Source organism: Bombus affinis, chromosome 8 (genome assembly GCF_024516045.1).
Source record: "Bombus affinis isolate iyBomAffi1 chromosome 8, iyBomAffi1.2, whole genome shotgun sequence".
In the NCBI taxonomy this organism is placed as follows: Eukaryota; Metazoa; Arthropoda; class Insecta; order Hymenoptera; family Apidae; genus Bombus; species Bombus affinis.
Window position 1 is genome coordinate 13480861 of NC_066351.1, and position 20695 is coordinate 13501555.

Consider the following 20695-nt stretch of genomic DNA (forward strand, 5'->3'; position numbering starts at 1 on the left):
ATTTTGTTGTATAAATAATAAAATATATATTTAGTAATACATTTTTCTATATTTAAAACTAATTAATATAGTAAAATTTTTAAAAAGTGCACTTATATAAGATAATTTTATTATTGCATCATCAGTTAATTATAGCTTTTAGGTATATATTAAGAAATATTTTTATGATACATATATTAATAAGCACATTGGAAAAAATTTGTATTCTTTTTATTCATTAATGTTTCAGCTAAATATAATAAATTGAACAAAAGTATCAATTATGTAATTTTAAAAACCTTTTAATACATACATAATGCCAAATAAAATTTATGTTTTTTTTATATCTTTATATTTTATATATATAGATATTTAATGTAACAGTATTAAACTTATTTTAGATATATTCAATACCCACATACCATTATACTCATATGTATTTAAAGATATGAATATAATTTGATCTAAAAATTATTGTTTACAGTAATGTGAAATAGGCACTTATTTTATTTTTAGTCACTTTTATCTATCCATTTTTTAATGGAATATCAAAGAACAATTAGAGTAAATTTTATTGTCACAAAAACAAATATATCGATAAGCAATAATTTAGTTTTAATAAATTACAAAATGTTTTATATCAAAAGCTTTCTGTCAAAATGTTTTATATAAAAGTTTATCTTAATTATACTATAATATATATATACTGAATATTTCTAAATACATGCATCTTATATTCAAATTTCAAAAAAATAATTTGTGTCTACTTTCTTTATAGTTGTTATAAGAGAATAAGTATCTTATGGAAGTTCTAAAATTAAATTTTGTTTAAAATATTTAGTAATTAAGATTAATTCAAGTAACATGTAAATTAGTAATGAGAATATTACATTAAAATTTTCTAAATTGTGTAATTTTATAATTAATTTAAATATTAAAGCACTTTATGTAGGCATATTTTTAACTTCTGTAACTTCTGTATTTATTTTAGAAATGTTTTTTCGTTTCTCCTTCTCTTAAGTGATAAATGGGACCTTTTTAAATGTTTACTTATACATATCTTCTATCAAATTTTCATATTTTTTATAAACAACATTTCTTTTAAGTTTAAGTGTTGGTCCCAATTCTCCAGTGGCAAGTGAGAAATCCTTTGGTAAAATTTGGAATTTCTGTACTTTTTGTGCATTACTTATAGATTTCGTATTGGCTCTTTTAATTGCTTTATCAATTTCTTCATATACCTAAGAAAATGTAAAGTTTATAGATAATGTTCAATAAATATCAAAATTTATTCACAATTTACTAAAGCTTTTGGTATGTACAAACTTACAAGAGGATCATGTGTTTTTAAAACATCAGAAATTGTTTTTGATGTACTTCCAATAGATTGTAACCATTTTAAAGTTTCTTCAGTGAAGTCATCTGTTGGTTCACTGGTTTCAGTATTAACTGTAGTCTAAAATATATGCAAATTATATAAATAACAGTAATGTAAATGTTATAATACTTAGAAATCTTATCTTACCTTTAAAGTAACTAATATGGTAAGATATTTTCGTTTGTCTCCAATTAATAAAGCATTGCTTAATGCAGGCAATTCAGCTAATACTAGCTCTTCTATATGAACTGGTGGTATATTTTCTCCACCAGCAGTAATAATTATTTCTTTTATTCTTCCTACATTCGGTACAAAAATATATTAAGACTAACATTGAGAAATTAAAAAGAATTTGTACTTTAAAATAAGTTTACCTGTAATATATAAAAATCCATTTGAATCAATTTTCCCTACATCACCGCTGTGTAACCATCTCTCTCCATCTAATGCTTCCCCTGTTTTTTCAGGTTCATTTAGATATCCCATAAATATGTGTCTTCCATACATACAAACTTCTCCTTCACCATTGCTGTCTGGATTATCTAATTTTGTCTTAAGTCCAGGAATAGTTCGACCAATAGAACCTAATCTGAATATCAAATAGATTAGAAAAAATCAATGTAGTAAATTATCGAAATTTAATTGGATATACATTTTTTTAAATCAGTCATTGTGAATGTGTCCAAATGATGATAAAAAATATTTCAGACATGAATGAATAGTTTCAGAGGATATATAATTCGATGTTAGTCTTTTGTAGATAGATACGTAGAAGAAGGTCAACCTTGTTTCCTAAATTTAAAAAATTTGCTATATACGCAAACAACCTAAATTAAAAAGAAATTAATTTAAAGAATGTCACCCAGACTCATCTAACTTTTATTTGAAATATTTTTCAGCATCAATATTTTCAGTTTCTAAAATATTCACGGCAATCAATTTAAATAGAATATCGTGTACAAAAGTAATTAGATATTTACTTGAATTGATCAGGTACACTTAAAATATGTCCACCGCTACATTCAGACATTCCATACGCTTCAAGTATAGGAATGTCTAAACTTAAAAAATATTCTTTGATTTGTATACTTAAGGGGGCAGCTGCAGTAATGCAACGATGACATCTATCCAAACCAAGTGCTGTTTTTATTTTGTTAAAAATTAGCCATTTGGCAAAGATATAGCCCCAATGTTTGTGATCGTTACCATTCATTTTATTTACATTGTAATGATATCCTTGAGATGTTGCCCAAGAAACAATACATGTTTTAATAAATCCAGTATTAACTTCACTTTGCAGTTTAGAGTATATTTTCTCCCATACCCTTGGTACACCTACAAATATGGTAGGTCGTACCTCAAGTAAAGTATTAATTAAACTGCCTTTAAGAGCATTCCTGTCCGCGAAATGTAACGTAGCAACTATATATATGGAGTAATATATATCGATTGCCTAGAATTATCAAAAAAATTATATAGTTATAACATATACAGACTAAGAATTTAGTCAACCAATTAAGCGGTAATTCCATATGCAACAATATATCAAATACGAAGATATAAAATTTTTTTGTCCTAGGCTTTGTTTTTGGGAAAATCAAATTTGAAAATTTGTCAACCATTCTTGAACATAACTAATTATTGATTAAGTATAAGTAATCAATCAGCAAGAAATTATTCTATATGCAAACATGAGTCAAATATATGTAGAATAAAATTTTTCCGTTAAAATTTTCGTTTTAAAGAAGATAGAGTTTAAACATGTTTAGTTAAGAATTGGCCTAGCATACGCGTATGATAAATTTTTCAAATTTATTTTTCTTGAAAACAAAAGATCTTGTGAAAAATTTTATTGCTCTTCTTCAACTCATTTTCACGTGTAGAATAACTTCCTGTCGATCATTTACTCTTGTCTAATCCAAAATTAGCCATGTTCAAATACACTTGATAAATGCTCAATCTCGATTTTCTCTAAAAGGGAGTCTTGTACAAAAAATTTCATTTTACATTTTCGTCTTATTTTTGCACGTAGAATCATCGTTTAACTCTTGACGTTATGCGGAATTGCCTGTATAATATAATATATAATTTTAAAAATTTCAAACAAAAAATTTAGATAATTTACCTGTGCTGCAACGTGAGATAAAGGTAAATAAGAGACTATATGTTCACAAGCGGTTTTAAATTTAAAAATTCTATTCATAGATCGAACATTATATATAAGATTGTCATGACTTAACATTACAGCCTTCGGATATCCAACTGTACCTGACTGTAAATAAAAAACATATTTGTTTTTATGGCACTTCGTAAAAGTATTCTCATAAAAAATTGATTCTTTGTACCGTGAAAACTAAAGTACAGCATTCATTCGCTGCAATTCTTTTCAGAATTTCATTTAATTTGTCATCAGATTCTGCTTCTCCGATTTTTATTAAATCATTCCACTGTAAAGAAATTATTATTATTATTCACTTCATAATAATGAATTCGATATCATAGATTATAAATAAGATGATTTACACTTAAAACGTCCTTTTCGTTCGGTGTGCCGGTGTATTGAATAATTGCTTTTAAATGAGGAAGATTGTGTCTTATTTGTAATATTTTTTCCAATTGTTTTGAATCTTCGACTACTACTATGTTCGCCTGGCTAATTTGAAGGCAATGTTGACATGCATCTGGAGTATTGGTTGCATATATTCCGACAGCAATCCCTCTAAATGAATTGCAAATTATGTATGAAATATTGAAATTAAATATTATAGATCTTCCTCAGAAACGTAGATATAGATATTTACCCTGCGTATATAGCGCCGAGATTTGAGAACAACCATTCCGGGCTATTGAATCCTAGAATGCAAACCCCATGGAATCGTTCTAAACCGAATTTTAGAAAAGCCTTGGCCACGGTTTTTATTTGATTTTCATACTCGCTAGACATATAAGGTGACGAAATGAATAATTCGTGTGAAACACATTTTAATACTTTTTCTATAGATTACTTACATAAAAGTATATGTTTTTCTGTGACCAGTTTCATCAGGTGTTGCTGCTAGGGCGATATGATTAGGATATTTTCTAACTGTATTTGACAATAATCCAGGAACTGATATGGGTTTTAAATCTTCGTTATTTAATTGTATTCGTACACGTCCGTCTATTTTTGTAGTCGTGAAACTGTCAGCGGGCAAAATTTGATCAGGTCCTATAAAAATAGAATAAATTACATAAATAATAAATAATGATAACATAGCAGGTGTACCAGCTGAAGAAGCCCACTTAAATATGTCCCTTGTTTTTAATATCATAGAAAACGTCTGTAGTACGACTTAATTTGATGATTGATTAAATAATTTTCAAAGCAGAATATCATGAAAGAAAAATTGTCATTTTTTTATGTACAAAACGTATATCTTTTTCTATTATATCTTGTAGCAAACGATAAATTACATATGAATATGCTTGAATCATGATCTTCAGATGTGCTTGAGATAACGTTAGAATTTACGATTTGAAATTTGAAATAAATTAAATATTCCAAGTGATAGTTTTTTTTATCTTCAACGTTATTGATTTGTTCAACATTTTTAATTATTTCCACATACGATAAACGCGATGAATTGTTGCGATCAGAAACTCGTTCTTTATACAAAGTACAATCACATAACTTCTCTTACGCGTCATTTTGCCTTATTATAAATGTAAATCTGTTCAACTCTCTCATGCTTCGAATAACTGGTTAAATTGAAAGTTTTATCGATACATTAATGATTGCTATCCAGTTATCTAGAGAAAAGATTTTCTTTATATCCGTCGATAAGCATAAATTAATAATTGTCACCGAATATCCATTTCAAAATGTAATGTATGAACCATAAATTCACATAACATCCAAATAGTTTTACAATTTCATCAATCTCCTAGTGTTCAAGATTATCGGGAGATCGTGATTCAATTATCAATTATTCAATTTTCAAATGCTTTTCTTGTTGCTTGTTAGATAAAAAAATAATGGTAATCTTGGAAAAACAAAAAAAAAGAAACGAACAAATCAAAAGCTTTCTCTTCCATGATGTTCCTCGTTAGAAATCATTTATATCTACAAACATTTTTCATGACATTAAAAACAAAGACCCAGACAATAATTAAGTAATTTCCTTCAGCTAGGACACCCTGTATATATTATATTCGTATATTTAAAACTTTTTAATACAGGAATCACATAGATACTCACCATCTAGGCCAGTTTCGTTACTCGGATAATAGGAATCTTCATTGGCTATATCCTGTAATATTGAAAATACCATTCATATCAATATATCATATTCTTTTTTTTATTTCACTGTATAAAAATGGTATTAAAAATGAAAAATTAAATTAAAAATGTTCAGTTTGCTACTTGATCATTTTCTTACTGTCGTACCTTGTTGTTCATCGTAAATTCTTTTATCGTTTCATTTGTCTGGAGCGGCTGTACCGTATTCATGTTATCTAAAATGACATATTATATGTGTTATAATAGCGTATATGTGTTTGTTTTATAGTATGTATTGTATGAATGAATGCAGTGTAATTTTTTCAAATGCGATGACTAATTTAAATCGAAGATAATAATTATACACGATCGAACGATTTGAATGATTCAATCTCGTTACTATATATATATACATACATTACTATACATTACGTATTATTATGAATTGTAACACTAGGTACATTTCACGAATTTGTTATTGTCGGAAATCAAAACTATCCAAACATATTAAAATTATCGAAATGCGATATGAACGTAATGTGTTTTTCAACATCACGCGAAATTATTTCAAAATTATACGAAGTGTACTACACTAAACTTTGTAGCAAAAAGTATGGAGTAATCTATAGATGTGTCATAATCTTTGACCTCACGATCTCAAAGCACTAAAAGTCGTCAACTTAAATGAAAAATGTATATTATATTATGTATAGCCAAATTTTTTATAGTTTAAATTTAACAAGTATAAATAATTTATGTAATATCAATGTAATATCGAAGAAGAAGCAAGGTAGACGCGGAAGGAAGTTTAATTTGCGTAATTAAAATCGTGCGAATACAAACAAAAGAAAAGAAAATTTTCGTGAACGCGATATTTTTGTATGCAATTTTCATTATTATGAATTGTTTACTTATAGTTTATTTATTTGTACAATAATGTGAAATTTCTCATAGGCCTTTAAAATATATTTTTAAGGATCATCAGAATAACGATGTTCTAACTGGACTAAATGTGATATTTCTACCTACTTCTTTTAAATTTCTTCTGTCCTGTATATTCTAGACATGAGATGATGTGAACAAAGTACACTTGATAAATACAACAGCAACAGTTACTCGTATCGCGTACAGTATGCGATAAATTATTTTTAACATCGGAAAAATGTATTTGTTACATATATGTATATGTAGGTTGAATTTAAATCGTGCTGCAATATCATGACATTGTAATTTCTCATCAAATGATTATAACTTTAGTGATAATTTATCAAAGTAGTTGGAATATTCATATAATTTGTATATATTCTATGTCCAATAGTTCATCTGTAATTAGTAAAACTCTAACAAATACCTTTAAAAAGTAGAATAACCATTTTAGATGAAATTTGAAGTTCACTGGTCTGCTGAAACTACAAAGGTATTGTTCGACTAGCGAAAATCAATAACAGAATATCGTACTGCCTTTCGGCGGTACATTTAATCTTGGTCTCGAATTTTTATATCTCAATCCGTTATTTCTTAATATATTCGTACGCGAAAGAAGTACAATTGAGGAGGAAATAATTTAAAAAATGTCAAAGGATTAAGCAATTTAACGATTTATCATCGTTTTTAAATCCTTTTGGCGTTTTTATAGAAAACATTGACCGTTACACTAAATACGTATCTAGAAACTAATGAAAATAAAAAATAAGGTAACGAAGAATAAAAAAAGTAATTGGACTTTATAACATATTACATAATTCCGTGTCTCGTAGCAAAGCAAGATGTAGTAAAAAAGAAGATTGAAAAACGAAATATTTATGCATCACGTATTAATATCAATATTTTAATTTTATTTTCCGAATACTACTACGTAAGACACGAGAAGAAATCCCTGTTATTAGATGAAAAATAGAAACGACATGACATTGATAATTTTAGATTATGTAACAACAAATGACATTTCCCTGTTAATATGTAATTAAAGTCAAATTGTAACTTTAATATTTAATTAACTTCGGAAATGAACAATTTTATTCGGAGTATAATTTTTTAGTACGTATGAAACTTAAAAAAATATCCTAAAACCGACATGATATTTACTGTATGTTGTTCTTTCGAAATATATAATTAATTAAATTATGAATCTAAAGAATTCTTTTTACCTATATCATTTATTTCTGACTCAAAGCTTAGAACAAAAAATTTTACAATCTGTTTTTACTTGCAGTCTGATTCTAAGTTTATATAAAACATTCTTCAAACAAAAAAGTACGCATAATAATCGTCATATTAATCATTATAATTATTCGTTGTAATTAAAAGTTCATTAATTATAGGTGTCAAGCATACGATCTGTCCGATAATAGTGTACCATAATAGTGTATTAACGACACACGATATCTTTACAAACATTAATATATTTTTGATACGATTATCGATTACAGATACAGGTAGTGACCCCCATATTTTTGGACTGTGATCTTAACCCCTTTGGTGCCGATCAACGTCATATCGTTGTTAGCAACAGTTGCGAAAAGTGTCAACAGCGATATATCATTGTATATGCGATGACGCCTTACTATTCGCATTGCGAGAGAACCTCATTTCAAAATAAGTTTATAAAACGTTATAAATGGTTGGATTTTTCTACAGAAGCCCTGTGTAAGATGTTCTACAAATTGGAAAAATTATTTATAGGTTTAACATTCTGTTATATTCCGCGATGATTGATACCGAGACTGTGTATATGCTAATGCCGTAAGATAAAAATTCGACACGGGAGATTTGCCTGAAACCGTAGTCATAAGTTGTAGATAATACTGTTTAAAATAGAGTATCCTCTTATGTTATGTTTACAAAATAATCTTTCATCGGTAGAACGAGAATAAAATTTTTGGTGAGCCTGTGCGAAGATCACGCACAATTTGTAATCTGTGCAAGATTATAAATTATCTGTGTGAGTAATAATAAGTACATATTACATACTTTCAATAACCGGATAACTATAGATGTTTATAATAATATTAGAATTTTATTTCAGTGATGTAATACCAGCTCACTTGTTTTCGAGCAAGTAATCCTCCTGGCGCTTACTGTGCATCGTGGGATTATCATTTAGTTTTGTATTTTGATATTAGAAATTTTGTTAAGAATAATTGAGAATGCGGTATTTATGCTTTATACTACGTGTTCTACATCAAACTATGACCAAACACTGATTATTCTTATTTGCAAATACTGTTTATAAAAGAAAACTGATTTTTCCATGTTTCCTATTGATTTTGGATAAGTATTATCAGTATAATTTTCAACAAATATTGAAATACAATTGGCATTGATTTATTTTTCCTTTATTTCATAATATGTTCCGTTTTGAATTTTGTAAATATCATTCTTACTATTTTTATGATTTTTTTCTCAAACCTTACCAAATTACATCAAATTGGTTCGGTATTCTTCATTTAGGTACAATTCTTTCGGTCGGCGCAAAAAGAGTTAATAGATCATTTTAATAAGTTCTTAACCTTAAAATACGTTTTGCTTTCAATTTGTGCTTTATAATAGACCAAAAAAAAAAAATTATTAATGGGATATGCATTGGGTTTGGGACTGGGGCATTTGGACTGAGACTGCCAATTCAACACAGTGATACCGTTCTTCGTTTAGTAGCTTATTCATTTCAGAAAACTGTAATCTTTTTAATGATTAAACTGAGAGCACTGTGTATATTTAAGATTACCACAGTCTCATCGTTATTAAACATCAATTTGCGTAAATATTGCCAGTAAGCTCTTATGAGGCTGTATAAAACTATTATTGAAATTTATAAATGACTAAACGTAAAAAAAATAATGTTAACCTTATTGATATCTTTGTAATAAAATTTTCCTTCTATCCCAACTCTGTTTCCCTGTGTTCCGCTGGGAACAGTACCGTTAATCGTTAGTACAATCCGATTCATTCGAAAATAAGAAAGTGGGTCTATGAGCTCGAATAATTTATTTTATGAAATTACGAGAGAAATAGAAAAAGGTTATTAAGAGTAATTGTTACTATTCATTCAATGTAATGATAATAAACTTTTACTAGTATTTTATCAACAAATTAGCAATTTTTATTTTAACGAGTAATTATACGTTATTATAAAAAATATTACAAAAGAATCGTAAAGATAGTCATTTAAATAAGGAATATAAACACATATATATAGTATAACGTTTCACTATGTTCAGTGATGTTTATGTTTCATCGTTTTATTATTTATTCTATAACGTATACGATTTAGGGTAAATGACAATATTTGATAAACGCAGTCATTAAACTTTTTCTATTGACATTGAGATTCGTGATTGGTCGATTCCTCAATTAAATACGATCCCATTAAATTAACCAATCAACGATTTATTCCAAAAGGATACGTTTCTTTTTGAATCGATAAAGCATACTTTTTTACCTCTTCCTGATACCTCTTGTAATATTAAAACGACTAAAAAAGAATTATAAAACGATTAAACATAACGAATCACTGGAAAGTGACAATCCGGAATTGCTGATCACGCTATATAAAAATTTACATACATATATGTATATAGTGTATCGAAGTTAATAAACGTCACATTCATATACATATCGTTTATGAATTTGTTATACTGTAGAATGCCTATTTCTCTTATTCAATAAAACTGACCGTTAAATTGATTGATTATTTATCACACATTACATAGTAAATTCAATTAATTACTCAAATTCACACATATTGAGATATAAATGTTTATAATAATTTTTACATTAAACTTCGTAAGATTACAAAATAAAAATGAAGATTTAAGTTCTGGTTCGAGTATAATATTGCGGTTGAATAATAAATTTCTTTATAAATCGTGCCGGCAAATGTGGTTACCTTGATTCCTGGTTTCCTTCTGAGTGACAATTTTATAAGTTGACGAATATACAAAATATATTTGTATATCTTGAGACTTCGCTAGATAACTCCGCACGGTACGAAAGTTCTTACGATACTGATGAAACTCCGAGTTTGCCGCGCTAATCCACAGTCAACTTACGATCTGTATCATGAAAATTTTACGTTCGAAACCGACAATTACATAAAATCTTCTTTTTACCATGTGGTAGGAATTTGAACTTTATATAGAAATGAAATCATAATTACTTGCACTTTGTACATGTTTGAATGAAACGTTTAAACGTGTTCTAAATCGCGAATAATTGGATAAATCTTTCTTTTTGCAAAGATACAAATTCATTTTCAATGGAAAAATAAGATAACATTTTAGATTTTTCTTTTGCTATGTGCTATGGTTATTTGTAGCAAACAAAATATTTTATTTCTTTGGGCATATCTTTTATTGAATTAAACAAATTATATGATTTTTTAAACTTCAAATATATTTGTACATGTATACATTAAAATATTATTAAGATTTTATGTTTAAGTATGACTATTTTATCATTTTTACAATTAATTATCTTATAGATACAATACATTTGATTTTAAATTTGCTGAACAAATTAAAATACGAAATTCAAATTCATATATATTTGTTATTATATATCCATTTTATTAAATTTTAAAGAAACACGATCATTTAATAGTTAATTATGCTGAAATAATCTGTTTAAAATGATAGTATATACATATGCAGGCGCGCACAAAATTCTTCAAGTTATCTACATGCGCAGAAGATGGTATGTAGTATGTATTTACATATAGGTTAAAGAATTTTGTTGCCTATAAGGTTATTATTACATAATCTTATTTCTTACAAAATCAAGTTTGTAATTGTGGAACGTGATATTTTCATCGAACAATACAAAATGCCAGGAACACCGATGAAGGAAGAAAACGATACGTTACAGAAACTACAAATAACGGAACGCCCTCGGCTTGTAAACTGTGAGCCTGTTGTGCGAGAAATAACGCAAACCGATAGATTAAACAAAAAATTATTAGTATCCCTCTTAGAAAGAATGAATAAATCAAATGGTGAATTCGATAAATTTATGGACAAGGGAAATACTAGTTACGATTCTCAAGATGATAATGAATTTTAAGTAAAATGTAAATGTGTGTTTTGAAACATAACCTAAATACCACTGGCCAGCTAGATTACCGTAATAATTGTACAATTTCTAAGGAATAAATATTACTTGATAAAAAACAAAGTAAAAAATTTTCTGTGTTCAAATATTAATTTTATTTAAGAACAACCTGAGAACATTAAATGCAAATTTAGTATTTCATACATACATACATACATACATATACAAAGTGGCGGTACAACTTGTTGAATATGACGACATTATCGAATACTTCCGATTACGATGAAGAAGATGAGCATGACATAATAGCTGAATATGAAAATCAAGAGTCAGATGGAGATCAGGGTAATGTTCAGAAGAATTCAGATTCTGAAAATGATCAAAGTAAAGAAGAGAATGCTGTAAGAAGAATTGATCCATCATCATCTAAGAAACATATAGTAAGAAATCCTTTACCCAAATTAAATACAGAACGTCTAAAGGGTCCTAAAGGAATTCACACTATTGAAAAATATTTTGAAGGGTTTAAGTTTCATGGACAAGGATATGAAAAGTTAGATTTGGATCGAGTTATGAAAAGACTAGAACATTGGGGACACAGACTGTTTCCTAAATTGGACTTCGATGATTTTCTTGAAAGACTAGAGAAATTGGGTACTAAAAAGGATCTTCAGGTGTTTATAAGAAAATATAGACAAGATATGATTAATGAAGATAATGATATTATTAATGAAGATAATATAGATGTTGAAGAAAATATAGTACAAGATGAACCCATTGATGAATTTGACTTATTGATTGCAGAACAAATAGAAAAACAAAAACAAGTTATGCAACAAACAGCAATTAATGTACCTACTAACAATGATGTATTTGATAAATTATTATCACAGTCTAATACCACGAATTCTCAATCTGTAACTAATGCTTCTACTTCTTCGCATTTAAGTGATGAAGTAAAAGCACGTATAGAAAGAAACAGACAACAAGCTGTTCAAAGAAGACTTGCAAGATTTAAAGAAATAGAGGAAGAAATCAAGAGAAAAAAACTTGAAGAACCAGAAAGCAATGAAACTGAAAGATATGCAAAGAATAATGAGCTTAAAAATAATTCACAAAAAACAGATAAAAGTCATGAAATTTAGAATAAAAATATTATAACATGATTTATAAAAATATAAAAAAATTTTATATTAAAATATTAATGTAGCAGTTTAAAAAAATATGTCAAATAAATAATCTGTTATTAAAGATTCCATAAGAACATTATTTAGATATTTGTATAAGGTAGAATAAACAAAAGCTTAATATAAATTATATATTTATTTTACTTAAGTTCTACGTTTTTGTGTACTGATATATAAGACATTATTACCACGAATAAAAGCATCACCATACTTGTCTTTTAATTGACCATTTACATATTCTTCTGTTTGTTCAAGAGCTATATTCATGTAACCATCGAGACAAGCTAAAACACCTAGGAAATAGATAATTTCGTGATTAATGAACTGTTTTATAATGCACCAAAATATATATTACCTCTATAATCTACACCACTATTTAGCTTTACGACAACAGGACGTCCATGTATTTGTTGAATAAATTGCGATAATGCTTCTTTACGACTCATCTGCAAATTACGTTTTTCTTAAAAAAGCAAGATTAAGGTTAGAATTAATCTTTTGGAAATAAATTAATTACTTCGAAATTGTTACTGTTATATGTAATTTTTAACGCTTATTGAATTTTTTTTTTTAGTTACGCTTGAAATACCACGTTATTATTGCCACAGCTTTTATTTTACAGTTTTATCGTTCAATACTAGATAATTGTGCTATCGTTGAAATGTAAACAGCAGGTAAACTGAAAGTACTGTCGCGGTCGTATACACGATCTAAAGACTATCATGGAGGGGGTAAGGCTCTTAGTGTCGCTAGTTGTGATCATTCATTAGCAAAGAATACTTTATGCAAGGTGGTGGAATAAATTCTCTATTTAAAAAAAAAATATCAAATAACGTACTTAACAAATTAAACTAAGGGCATGAAAATGAAATTGAGGAATCAATGGGCACAAAATAGGTTAACCAGAAAACAAACACAATCAAAATATGGTTTTTAAATATAGAAGACTTGTATAAGATATGTTTGTACATACATTTTTTTTTTTTTTTTATTATCGTATAAAAGTGAAAAAGTTATAAAGTAAGATATTAATTAACAATACTGTTATACCTATCATTCATTTTGTTTTCTCTAAAAGTGCGTTCTTTAAGCTTTCATATTCCTTTTTTTTAACTTCAACTAGAGCTTTAGCTTGTAGTAAATTTGGTGGTAAATCTCTATATTGACTAAGGTATTGATTAAGTTCTGCTAATTCACCTGACATTTCTAAATATCTATGATATTTATTTAATATTTTTTTGGGATAAAGATCTTCTACTTGCATATCTGCTAAGTCAGTTTCTAACTTTTCTGCAGTTTGCTGATATTCTTTTAACTTTGTAAATAATGAAACATGGTTACAGCGAATATCCGCTTGCTCTTTCTGAGAATTCTCAATAATGCTTTCAAGTGAATTTACAGCCTCTTGCAAACAATTAAGTTTTTTTGAAAAAATAGTATATTTTCTAGAATGATCATCATATAATAACGCCAACTGTTTTTCTTCATACTGTCTCTTTTTTTCCTCTATTTTCTTTCTTTCACTCACTATATTCAGAGTAATAGCATCAAAATCACTTAGCTTTTCATATCTTAAAAGCAAGGCTATTTTTTGTAATCCTTCTTTGATGTCATTGGGCAAAGATTGTGATTCCAAGTTTAATTTATTCAATAATAATGATATCTCCTTCCTGAAAGCTATATTTTCTTCGCTTGTTTCTAACATTCCTTTTTGCAAGAGTTGCAGTAATGACTGTTCTTCTGGCGAAATAATTTCTTCACGAAATCTTGCACTATCATTTTGCGTAAAGGATTCCATCTGTTGTGTGTTTAAGACTTATAATTACTACATAATGCAATAGTAGTTTCATTTTTATCAAACTTTAGTAAAGTCCTAAAAGAATTTCATAAATATTATGCACTTTACCTCACTGTTATACTCCATGTTAAATTCTCATAGTAATGTCACCTTAGTCCATGAAAATAAAGGAAATTTCTTCCCTACTATTACAGAAATTTTATAAATTTACAATATTAAAAATTTCAAATTTCCAGAAGAGAATTTAGATAAATTTTACTTTAGGGGTCCAAAAATTATTGACTTTTTCTATGTGCAATCCTGTAGTTTTCGATGCGTAGAATCTGAAATTGCAAGTTTAAAGTTGCGATATGCAGTGGTTCAAATGTTATGACCATGTCAAACTAAGCATTTTTAGAATATTTCACACATGATCATTTGTATAAACAGGTGTTGACACCCATATACAGAAGATTAGGGAAAACCGTCCGAAAATTGAGTCGTGACTATTTGTAAAAAATCAACATAGAAGACTAGAGTGTTCTCGTTTTGCGCATGCGTGATACGCTAAGAATGTTTCAGATAAAGACAGAGGTACTCTACTTATTTTTGTTTATTTCGTAAGAATATAGGTTTGTTCAACTTTCATATTAATTTTCCGCGGTTAGACACGACTCAATTTTCGGACGGTTTTCCATAAAGAGTATCGAGAACTGTTTATGTGTTTGTAATCCAAATAGACGAGGCAGTAAACATAAACAAAATTTGGTTGTTGCGTCTGCAACTATGGGTTACCGACTAATGAAATTCGAGTGTCACTATCCATAGTAGAAAAATAAAATATAGAGAAAATGTAAAAATATTATGGTACATTTTTTTGATGTCAGATTGATATCTTACATTCATTTCATATATGTATGTATTATAATATTTCTATGTATTAGAAAATAAATCAACCAATCAAGTTTCAAATAATAACCATAAATATATATTATTTAATTTATAATTATATAATAATTATACAATTTCTTTTCTATTTATGAAATTGTGTTTAATATAAAAAATTGTTATAAGTATAAAAATATTTAGTAGAAAATTTTACCATCATTACTATTTGTGCAATTTCGCTTTGTAACATATGCAATTTTAATAAGATGGTATAAATTATCAATATTTATAGAAACAACAATTACGTTCAAATTTGATAGTTGTCGATAGTTTTGTAATATTATAGTATTTTGTTTAGTTTCTTTATTGTTAGTTTATAGACCAAAAACTAAAAACTCTATGGAATATAGTTTGCAATATAAGAATTTAATAATATTTATTATAGTTCGATTTTTGAAAAACATATTTTAAAAAATTCTGGAGAAATAATTGATTGAAATATTAATTGATTTATAGCTCTTATACTTTCTTTGGCACTTCCTATGATATTGCCCACATTTTGCCTAATCAATGTGATATTCGATTCGTTTTATATACGACCATATATTCTTGTGACTGTGAGATTGCTTTATTAGTAAATGTGACAGTGTACTAAATAATAGATTTGAAAATTTGTTCTATTTTAATGTAATTTGAAGCAGGCAATTTTTAAAAATTTGTTCTTTCCTTACATATTTGTGTAGAATGTAATGGTTTATGTATTTGACTAGGAATCATAATTAAAGCATAATTATATATACTGGTGTTTTTATACTTTACAGATAGAGATACAAGTTGCTCTACAAATTTTACTAATTTGTAATTATAATGGTATATTGGCTACCAAAGAAACGTTTTAAAAAGAGGTATCATTCCTGTTTCTAATTCTTTATCTTTTAATCTTAGATTTGTTGCATAATTGCATTACATTTATAAGTACTAACCTTTTGAAATATTAATGTAAGAAGTATTTTTAAAAAGTAAATGTAATTATTTCCATTATTTTCAAAATATTTAAGTTTTAGAATCGTAATTTGTTTAATAAATATGTTTTACTTTACTCACAATATGTATAATATTATAGAATCTTTTTCTATTTCATTTTAGTTTTATCTATGAATAATTATATTAAAAAATTATTGCAAAGACTTGCACATATATATTATTTTACCTTAATCCAAAAATTTTAACATATAATTCTTAAATTAATTTAAATATATTTATTTATTTTATAAATACAATATTTTTATTTTATACTTCAAATTGTTTAACAAATAATAAAATTGTTAAATACAGCGATAAAGCTTTATTAATTGACATAGTACATAATACAATTTTTAAAAGCTTATCTCTTATGGAATTATATAAATTAATGTTTCATAATTTCCCTGACACCCATTTATAACATGGAAATTTTTATCTGTTCTGGCAAATTTAAGATAAGGAAGTATTGGAAGTAAGAAACTTTTTAATCTATATGAGGAATTTACTATAATTCATATTGATGTAATTATAAATATAATATTTTCATGGATATAAAATATGTTAGTTAATTGAATTATTATTGTATTATTAATGTGTAGTAGTAGCTTGTCATGACTTATATACAGACAAATGTATTACATTAACGAGGGATTTGAAAAGGTACCTTATGTTTGATAGCTACTAACAAATATGCAGACAACTTATCTACTATTAGCTGCACTGTTACCTTTCGCCGTTCATGATATTTGGTATGCAAGAATGTAAGTCACTCTGTTATAATCATAATATATCTTTGTTCTTTTTTTAAATTCTTATTAAGCTTGTGTAATTTCTGAGATGAAGAAGATATTCAATTAATTTTTTTCATTAAATACATTTTTATAAAATGTAAAATAACAACATAATCTTTTTTTTTAAATTCTTGTAAAATAATGTTTTCTTTAGTATGAATAATATTTTTAAAGTTTTGTATATTAGAATATAGGTAGCCTTATTCTAATATATTTTAATAACTACTTTAGAATATATTAAATAAATATTCAAACATTGTTATGTTGTTTCTTTTATTATTAAAAATCATAATGCATGATTATGTATATTCCCTTTGGCTATGGTTTGATACAGAATGTATAAATTTATATAATGTTCAAATGTATAAATAAATATTTTTTACCTTAACTTTTTTATTATAGTATTCAAGATATGTCATAAAAGAATTAAAATATTGGAAACTGTAATAAACATTTAAAGATAAATTTTTTACATATTTTATAAAACAAATAAACTATTTCTTCTGTGTTCTACTTGATTTGATCAATTTTCAAATTACAAGCATTAAATAATGTGCAATAATTATTATTTAAATTGTAAATATATGCATCAATCTCCTATACAATTAATAAGGTATAATTATATATACATTATATTCTTATGTTTTACTGACGATTTATTATAAGAGTCATAGTATTTTTATTCATATACTTTTATTTTTAGTTAGCTTAATTTATTTTTAAATGCTTATTCAATCATAATTTGTAAAAAATAAAAAGTGGATGAGTATAATGATAATAATATGTAAAAATGTAGTTGTATCAATGTTATTATATTATTCTTATAAAGTAAATTAAAAAGAAATTCTTGTAAAGTAAGATATAATGAATAAATAGATATATTAATATTTGTTCACAATGTGGTTATTTATTCATAATGATATAAAAAACATGTTGTATATTACAGATACTTATTTTGGATCATGAAAGTATCAATAATAACATATCTTATTATATTTGGGCTTTTGCCTATTATATTTCACTACTCATATACCATACAGAAGAAGATTCTTTTTTTAAATTTTGGTAAGTAAATAAATATAAATAAGTTTATATAGACTATTTATTGAGTTTTATGTTTAAACATGTACTTTTAGTGCAATGGCCACTTAATGTAGATTTTTCGAAACCAGAATTAGTTGGAATGAAAGGAACAAGAAACTTTTATTTACAAACTGATCAACAAGTAAAAATAGGACTATGGTTGGTATATTTAAGTAAATATACATACAATTCATTCAAATTAAATAAAATATGCTTTCAGGCAAATATTACCTCAGTCTTTACTAAATGATTCAATTATTACAACTGATGATGATTATGAAACTATGTTAAAAAATGCTAAACAACCAATTTTCCTTTATATGCATGGTAATAGTGGTAATAGAGCAAGCAATCATCGTTTAGAATTATATAAACTTTTCCAGACTTTAGATTATCATGTTATATGTTTTGATTATAGAGGTAAGAAAAAAATTTCGTTAGTTATAGGAACCTAAAAATAATTTAATAAAAAATAATATAAATGATTATTTAAATATTTATGACTTCAATCTTCTGTAATATAGGTTATGGTGATAGTGAAGAAGCAGAACTTTCTGAAATAGGTGTAGTTAGTGATAGTAAATATGTACTTGAATGGTTATTAAAAATAGTAAATGGTACAGCTCCTGTTTTTGTATGGGGACATTCATTAGGAACTGGGTATAAATTTCACAGTTACCTGAAGTGATAAAATTAATAATAAAATTGAAATTTATAGATCATTATTATATTACAGAGTTTCAGTTCATGTATTGGCATTATTAGCAACAGAAAAAGTTCAGCCTGCAGGTTTATTCTTGGAATCACCATTTAATAATATAGCAGATGAATTAAGTGAACATCCTTTATCACAGGTACTTTATATAAAAAGTATTTTATATCTATTTATGAAAATTGTTTCCAATAAGTTCAAAATTCAAAACTTGTTTTTAGATATTTAAACATTTACCATGGTTTCATTGGGTAATTGTTGAACCATTTTATGATAATTATCTCCGTTTTGAATCTGATAAACACATAGAAAAAATCCAATGTCCTATTATGATATTGCATGCAGAAGATGATAATATTGTTCCATTTGCTTTAGGTGAAAAGGTATGGATACAGCTTTTTATATAAATATCTAAAATATTAATACTATCCTTTTTAGTTATTTAAAGCGGCAATAAATTATCATGGAAACGACACAAATCGCATTCAGATGACAAGGATTGATGCAACACATGGTTTTGGACATAAATATATATGTCGTTATAAAAATTTACCTAATATAATTAAGTAAGTATTGACAATAAGAGTAATATATCACAAAATTCATTGAGACATCTCATAATTTCTTTTTTCAGATCATTTGTACATGAGGCACGTAAAAATCAGACTGATTAAAATATATATTAAAATGTCAGCATATACGTACCTTTACATAAGTATTTTTTACACTAAATATTAGTAGATGATTAATATAGAATATAATGAAAGAATATCTTTTATGCTGCAAGTCAGAATCAATACTATTTTATTGAAACATGTAAAGTTTATTTATTGTATAATTGTATTTTCTCTTTTAAATGAAGCGGTTTTCATTATTTACATCGCGTATAGTACAAGACTATTAAACCTTAAATGTACTCATGCTATAAATATAAAAGTGATATTTCTTGTACATGGAAAAATATAGTGACGTCAAAGTTCATGCTGTGATAGCTGTTTGAATGCCATCAACTCAGTACATATTTATAATCTTATATTTTTTTAATTAATGCAATATATTTATAAATCAACAGATACTCATTTTTTTTCAATATTATGTTAGGTTTTATGATATGATATAATTAAATATTTTTATCAACAGATGTATTAATATAATACCAATATACCCTATGTTCTCTACATGAATAAAAAGTAAAGAAAGATGACAATACATTAAGAAACCAATTTTCTTTGTAAGTTCATACTTATTACAATGATCTGTATTGTACATTCAATAAAAATTTTATATAAATCATATATTTAGTAAATATTCAACCGAAATTGAAACTTTTATATTTCTTCCTAATTTTCGTTCAAATAACTTTATGTAGCATTGCTTCAATACTCTAATATTTCCTTTCACAATGTCTTTGAAATAACTCTTTACTTTTCTAATATAAAAATATAATAAATAATATATCGGGTGTAAAAGAAAATGTGTAAATGGAAACAAATGGTAAAACAAGTAGTCTCATAGTTATAGATCATTAATTTCAAAATTAAAGTTAATTTTGCGGTATATCTTCTAGATAGATC

General features: G+C 26.3%; 4 protein-coding genes and 1 long non-coding RNA gene across 17 annotated transcripts; 3 read left to right on the plus strand and 2 right to left on the minus strand.

The window, feature by feature from the left end:
* Positions 1–188: 188 nt before the first annotated feature.
* LOC126919104 (very long-chain-fatty-acid--CoA ligase bubblegum) lies at positions 189–10665 on the minus strand. Of its 2 annotated transcripts, none has more exons than XM_050727803.1 (13): positions 10501–10665; positions 5784–5851; positions 5595–5646; positions 4367–4565; positions 4159–4293; positions 3881–4076; positions 3703–3804; positions 3483–3629; positions 2338–2810; positions 1732–1946; positions 1505–1656; positions 1310–1435; positions 189–1220 (listed from the first exon to the last, which is right to left on the minus strand). In XM_050727803.1, the coding sequence occupies exons 2-13, from the start codon at positions 5844–5846 to the stop codon at positions 1026–1028; spliced, it is 2055 nt and encodes a 684-aa protein (XP_050583760.1). In that variant the 5' UTR covers positions 5847–5851; positions 10501–10665; the 3' UTR covers positions 189–1025. The 2 variants fall into 2 exon arrangements, with proteins under 2 accessions (XP_050583760.1, XP_050583759.1); XM_050727802.1 differs by lacking the exon at positions 10501–10665 and adding an exon at positions 6967–7119.
* On the plus strand, positions 8087–8780 carry LOC126919149 (uncharacterized). Its single transcript, XR_007711511.1, has 2 exons — positions 8087–8556; positions 8641–8780. It is a non-coding gene; the product is annotated as an uncharacterized LOC126919149 (long non-coding RNA).
* Positions 10666–11667: 1002 nt separating the features above from the next.
* LOC126919122 (protein TIPIN homolog) lies at positions 11668–13167 on the plus strand. Its single transcript, XM_050727834.1, has one exon. It carries the CDS (start codon positions 11912–11914, stop codon positions 12803–12805), a length of 894 nt encoding a protein of 297 aa, XP_050583791.1. The 5' UTR covers positions 11668–11911; the 3' UTR covers positions 12806–13167.
* LOC126919128 (U6 snRNA-associated Sm-like protein LSm6) lies at positions 12965–15429 on the minus strand. Of its 5 annotated transcripts, none has more exons than XR_007711510.1 (4): positions 14796–15332; positions 13898–14720; positions 13203–13293; positions 13125–13140 (listed from the first exon to the last, which is right to left on the minus strand). XR_007711510.1 is itself a non-coding variant. In XM_050727847.1 (4 exons), exons 2-3 carry the CDS (start codon positions 14769–14771, stop codon positions 13905–13907), a joined length of 759 nt encoding a protein of 252 aa, XP_050583804.1. In that variant the 5' UTR covers positions 14772–14968; positions 15339–15429; the 3' UTR covers positions 13203–13293; positions 13898–13904. The 5 variants fall into 5 exon arrangements, 4 of the variants coding, with proteins under 4 accessions (XP_050583806.1, XP_050583805.1, XP_050583804.1 ...); XM_050727847.1 differs by lacking the exon at positions 13125–13140 and adding an exon at positions 15339–15429 and having other exon boundaries at positions 13898–14645; positions 14754–14968; XM_050727849.1 differs by lacking the exon at positions 14796–15332 and having other exon boundaries at positions 12965–13140; positions 13898–14045.
* Positions 15408–20102, plus strand: LOC126919117 (lysophosphatidylserine lipase ABHD12). 8 transcript variants are annotated; one of them, XM_050727825.1, is made up of 11 exons: positions 16334–16417; positions 16991–17057; positions 17214–17296; positions 18273–18391; positions 18463–18568; positions 18630–18829; positions 18934–19069; positions 19146–19263; positions 19343–19504; positions 19560–19687; positions 19756–20102. In XM_050727825.1, exons 3-11 carry the CDS (start codon positions 17226–17228, stop codon positions 19793–19795), a joined length of 1080 nt encoding a protein of 359 aa, XP_050583782.1. In that variant the 5' UTR covers positions 16334–16417; positions 16991–17057; positions 17214–17225; the 3' UTR covers positions 19796–20102. The 8 variants fall into 8 exon arrangements, with proteins under 8 accessions (XP_050583786.1, XP_050583784.1, XP_050583785.1 ...); XM_050727824.1 differs by having other exon boundaries at positions 16991–17007; XM_050727829.1 differs by lacking the exons at positions 16991–17057; positions 17214–17296 and adding an exon at positions 15408–15539.
* The last annotated feature ends 593 nt before the right edge of the window (positions 20103–20695 follow it).

Coding starts and splice junctions, on each gene's coding strand:
- LOC126919104 (XM_050727802.1), bottom strand. CDS start 6,988: ATGGTTATTCTACTTTTTAAAG. Junction 4,566..5,594: donor TAACGAAACTGGCCTAGATG/GTGAGTATCTAT, acceptor CTATTTTTATAG/GACCTGATCAAATTTTGCCC. Junction 1,436..1,504: donor CCATATTAGTTACTTTAAAG/GTAAGATAAGAT, acceptor CATATATTTTAG/ACTACAGTTAATACTGAAAC.
- LOC126919122 (XM_050727834.1), top strand. CDS start 11,912: ATGACGACATTATCGAATACTTCCGATTACGATGAAGAAGATGAGCAT.
- LOC126919117 (XM_050727823.1), top strand. CDS start 17,226: ATGCAGACAACTTATCTACTATTAGCTGCACTGTTACCTTTCGCCGTT. Junction 18,830..18,933: donor TATATGTTTTGATTATAGAG/GTAAGAAAAAAA, acceptor TCTGTAATATAG/GTTATGGTGATAGTGAAGAA. Junction 19,688..19,755: donor AATTTACCTAATATAATTAA/GTAAGTATTGAC, acceptor TTCTTTTTTCAG/ATCATTTGTACATGAGGCAC.